This window comes from Crocuta crocuta, unplaced genomic scaffold, assembly GCF_008692635.1.
Source record: "Crocuta crocuta isolate KB4526 unplaced genomic scaffold, BGI_CrCroc_1.0 scaffold113, whole genome shotgun sequence".
Taxonomy (NCBI): domain Eukaryota; kingdom Metazoa; phylum Chordata; class Mammalia; order Carnivora; family Hyaenidae; genus Crocuta; species Crocuta crocuta.
The window spans coordinates 11,178,690-11,183,897 of record NW_027530368.1 but is presented as its reverse complement, the minus strand read 5'-3'; the positions used below and the strand labels follow the sequence as shown (position 1 = coordinate 11,183,897).

The 5,208-nt window shown below is 34.6% G+C and overlaps 1 protein-coding gene across 3 annotated transcripts in view; it reads left to right on the top strand.

Annotated features, from left to right (window-relative positions):
- EHBP1 (EH domain binding protein 1) overlaps positions 1-5,208 on the top strand; it is a 350,991-nt gene that overhangs the window by 176,241 nt on the left and 169,542 nt on the right. For all 3 annotated transcript variants that reach the window (XM_077766441.1, XM_077766440.1, XM_077766439.1), the window contains one exon: positions 2,156-2,396. In XM_077766441.1, the coding sequence (XP_077622567.1) occupies positions 2,156-2,396 (241 nt within the window). The remainder of the gene's footprint in view (positions 1-2,155; positions 2,397-5,208) is intronic.

Genomic DNA, 5,208 nt, shown 5'->3' with positions numbered 1-5,208 from the left:
AAAAAAAAAAAAAAAAAAAAAAAAAAAAGGGACAATGAGTATTTTCCTTAAATACACATCTCTTAGAATCTTTGGACCAAATATTTTCTAATAGAAGAATACTTGTTTTTCTTGAAGTACTTTTTAAATTTTTATTGATTAAAAATTTGCATCCTCAGGTAACAAAAGCCTTTGAGGAAAAAAATGATGTGTTGCTATTGTTTAGATGGTTCTTTTATTTGCTTTTACAGCTTCAATTGTCCTCTTAGATTCATGACATTCTGTGCTTCAGTGATCCTTTTAGAAAGTTATTAAATGTATTTGTTAGCTTTTATATAAAATAACCTTATTTTAAACCCTCCTTTGTTGCCATTTCTTTCATCTTCAAATCGTGTTCCTTGGTTTAAATACTTTCTTGCTTTTGGTTTTGTAACTGATGAATTTGCTTGGATCAATTTTTGCAATCCTCTTCCTGAAAGTAAAACTAACAGTCTTATTTCCATTGACCAGTTTTGTCTGTTTGAGATTTGATATTTGTTAATAAAAAATTGAATAGGCAAAAATTTTCCAGTCTCTCTGCCCCTACAGAGAAAAGAAAATGCCTCATTTACATTATTTTATAAAAATTCTACTGTAGTGTTAAGTTTGAATATTATCCTGGTGTTACAAAAGTTACCATTGCTGAGCGAGTCTCTTCCCTAGCATAGCCTAGATTTAAATTAAAATTTAAAATTTAAATTTTATTTAAATTCATTTCAGTATTTATTATGATTTTATGGAATCTCTTTCACACTTTGTAATTGCTTCTCCGTGGTGTATGGAATTTCAATTCAGAGGCTTTTTTTCCAATATAAAGACAAAATAAGTTTTCTGGGCTAATGTCTAAAGTATAAGTAAAAGGAGTTTAATGTTAAAATATAAAAATCATAAATATGTCAGTCATGAAGCTTGTATAATAATTGGATTAAATTGTTTGAAGTGTGACTTATGAAATTCACAGTTATTTTTCTTGAGAATTTCAGTAACGAGTTTTCTGCCTTCTAGAGTATTTTGTCACGGTTGCACAACATAATTAAAATTAACTTTTAAACTACACTATGATTGTTGGCTCTCTGAAACTTTTCTCCATTTTGGGAAACCATTTGGTTTTGGATAGTTTTATTACAAGTTCTAGTTTTGTTTTAAAATATTAAGACATAGAAAAAAAGAAAAAAGCTGATACTAAGCACGTCATAAGTATCAGTGGAGGGCAGGATGCTATTGAAGTGCTTTTTGTGCTGTGAATCAGAATTTTATTTTTAAGAGTACCTTGGTTTTCAAAATGAAATGTAAAATAATAAAATTTAGGGGCCCCTGGGTGGCTCAGTTGGTTGAACGTCCTGACTCTTGATTTCAGCTCAGGTCATGATCTCACAGTTCATCAGAGCCCCATGTGGGGCTCTGTGCTGACAGCGCAGAGCCTGCTTGGGATTCTCTCTCTGCCCCTCCCGTACTTGTGTTCGTGTGAGAGAAGAATTTAGAAGAATTTGGTGTTACATGTCTATCAGTTTATCAGGATGATTTCAGTGTAACGCTTTCAACCTGAGAATTCTTATGTTAGTCCTTTACATTATTAAACAGAGTATTGATTGGATCCAAGTTATACTGAAGAAAATCAAACATCTCGTTAAAAGCTCTAAAAATTTAAGATCGTGCAGCATACAGAAACATACTCTTAGAAGGCTTTGAAGAAACAAATTCAATGATATGTGGGTATAATTTTTATATAGTCCAGAATGAATTTTCAGTTCCCTAAGTGGTCTCTGCTTGTGTAACTACCAAAGACAATTTATATCAGTTTAGGATGGCAAGCTAGTTTAGTCAAATAAAATAAGCAGTAAATAGAATATTATACCTCTAAGAAGGTTAAAAGTTCAAAAATTGGCATACTGTAATGCTAATAATATTAGAGACTCCAAGGGCATTCCAAAGAAGCCATTTTAGGAAGCAGCATTCCTGGAGAAGTAGACAAAGATTTTAGGTAACCCATCTTCTGAACTTAGCCCTTCTAAAACATATTGGTTTGACTTTTCAGCCTCATGAGAGTATTCAAGATTATTTTTCAAAACACTAAAAATAAAAGAAAATATTAGGTAATATTAATTTGATTTAATTCATCTTTTGCTATTTTTTATAGAACCAGTCACTGAAACAGCATCACCTAAAAAAACAGAAGAATCTTTTTATAATAATAGCTATAATCCCTTTAAAGAGGTACAGACTCCACAGTATTTGAACCCATTCGATGAGCCCGAAACTTTTGTAACTATAAAGGATTCTCCTCCCCAGTCTACAAAAAGAAAAAATGTAAGACCTGTGGACATGAGCAAGTACCTCTATGCTGATAGTTCTAAAACAGAAGAAGAAGAGTTGGATGAGTAAGTACATTTTAATTTGCCATCATCATAGGTTAGCCTCTATATTAACTGAAGAAATGGCTTTAATGGCTAAAGAGAGGTTTTTCCTGGTGTTAATATACAGTTTACAAATTAGTGTCCACCTGAGATTTTTATGATCTTGACTCTTAATCTCCCACCCTCTTCCATGTGAATGTGTGTGTGCCTTGAACTAACAGTGGAGAGAAATATGTTCTTGGAATCTCTGGTTAGAATTTCAGTTGTGTTTTCCCACAGGAACCACATTATAAATGGCACTTAGATGTTTTAAATCAATTACTGTAGGCAGTATATTTCAATTAGGTTCTCTTGTGGGAACCAAATAATCATTTATGATAATTATTTGGTGATGATAATTATTTGGTGAGAACACTTGTTCAGATGCCAAACAACGAGATCATAATTATAAATTAGGAATCATCTTTGTATTTAAAACAATGGTTTTCGGGCATTGGGTAGCACAGAATAGTAATTTCTAAGAGAATAGAAACAAAGAAGATGAGCCTTATACTTGTCTTAGTTTTATTTATGGGAGAGAATTTCCAGCTCTAGTTTAGGGAGTGAGAATCCAAAAGTCCTAGTAATCTCCACGGGTTGAGGAGACAGTTTGGACTTTTGACGTTCTGAGGAGAATAAAATTGTGGACAGAGTATCAGAGGAGAGAGAACTACTCATAGAAAGGATTTCAGAGATCTGTAGAAGGTACCCCCTGAGTCTTTGGCTGAGCACTGATGAGCGAATGCATATGAGGAAACATGACAGAAACATCCCTGAGGTTCACCAAGGACCAAGAATAGTCTATGTTTCCAAGCAGTTCCTAACACATGGGACATCAGGTTGAGTCCTCAGAAGGGTATCTCACTAATGTGGTGAGATTAACCATAGACTAAAGGCTGTTCTGGGCTTGCCTAACAAAGCTTAAAAGCAAGGCTCGAAAACAGTCAAAATGATTCCAGGAAACTTAACTGAATGCCACACAAATTCACCAAAGATACCAAAGGGAATACCAAAAACTCCAGCACCCAAAATATAAAATTCATTTGTCTGACAACCAGTGAAAAATCTATCAGGCATGTAAAGAAGCAGGAAAATCTGACCCATAATGAGGAGGAAACTTAGTCATTAGGTATGAATGTAGAAATGGCACAGATGATGGAATTAATAAAATAGTAATTATGTTTACTTGTAGTGAGGCTATATGTCTCTTTGTTTTCCTTAGAAATATGTGAATTTTAGTGTATTAAGATTATTTACATCTTGGGGGAAAATAGTTATTTCTTTAAAAATACAGTTAAGTAGGAAAATCTTTCAAAATAATGGGGATATGATAGATTGAGAGGGAAATAATAAAAACACTCCTTCAGTGTATGAAACTTGGGAGCAGTTGCTTTGTGTGAAGGGAGAAATGTCATTTTTTCCTGTGTATTGGTCAGCTCCTATTTGGAGCAGTATTTTACTTTTCTAGGTGCTGCACTCTACAAGCGATATTGATAATTCAGAGCATTAAAAGAATAGAGCAACAGAGTCATCAGAAAGTCCAGAAACCACATAAAATGAGCAGTGATTAAGGGCATACAGACTATTTGACTTAGAAGGAAGATTATTTAAGGGAACTATAATAACCAAATTCAAATATTTGAAAGACTTGTTTGAAAGAATGAGGTGGTTGACTTGTTTTCATTGCTCTGGAACTGCATTTCACAATCTTTTCCTATTTTACATCACATAGCCTATGACTCTCACGTGTGCTACATGCTTCCATGGGCCTACTTAGATTTTGGTAAAACTTAAAATGTTCCAGTTTGGGGGCAGCTGGGTGGCTCAGTCAGTTAAGCATCCGATTTCGGCTCAGGTTATGATCTCATGGTTTGTGGGTTCAAGCCCCACGTCAGGCTCAGTGCTGACAGGTAGCTCAGAGCCTGGAGCCTGCTTCAGATTCTGTGTCTTCCTCTCTCTCTAACCCTTCCCTGCTCATGCTTTCTCTCCTTCTCTCTCAGAAATACAAACAAACAAACAAACAAACAAACAAAATGTTCCAGTTTGCTATAAATACATAGAAATATAACATAGTAATCATCTGATTCCAAACCAAAGTTTAGCTCTCAGTACTAATTAATAACTATACAGGGGTTGAAAAAATGTGCTCGGCTCTTGCTAAAGTTATTATATTTACTTTCTTTGAAATAGCTAATGTGTGGGGTGCCTGGGTGACTCAATCGGTTCAGCGTCTGACTTCGGCTCAGGTCATGATCTCATGGTTTGGGGATTTGAACCCTGTGTCGGGCTCTGTGCTGACAGCTCAGAGCCTGGAGCTGTTTCAGATTCTGTATCTCCCCCTCTCTCTGAGCCTCCCCTGCTCATGCTGTCTGTCTGTCTCTCTCTCATAAATAAATAAAACATTTAAAAAAATTTAAAAAGAAAGAAATAAAATCAAAATAAAATTTCTCATGGATGGTGTAGGTGCTGAGTAATAGCCACACACCTAGAATATTTGAATGTAGATATAAGCTTTAAGTACAAGCATTCAGTCATTCCAAGATGCATGAGTATTACACAACACACATGCACACACACACACACCCTGCTCTTTCCTATTAACAAATTAAAGAGACATTTAATGTTTGTTTAAACTTGTTAAATGCCTAATAAAAACTAAAATCAGAATCATTGGGTGTTTCCTTTTGACTGTTCTTTTTTTTCCACATGAAAGTCACAGTCTTCACAAGTTTCCCATGAATAAAGAACATTCTAAATTGCTCAATCATCTGAGATTACCAGACGGAGCCTATAAACA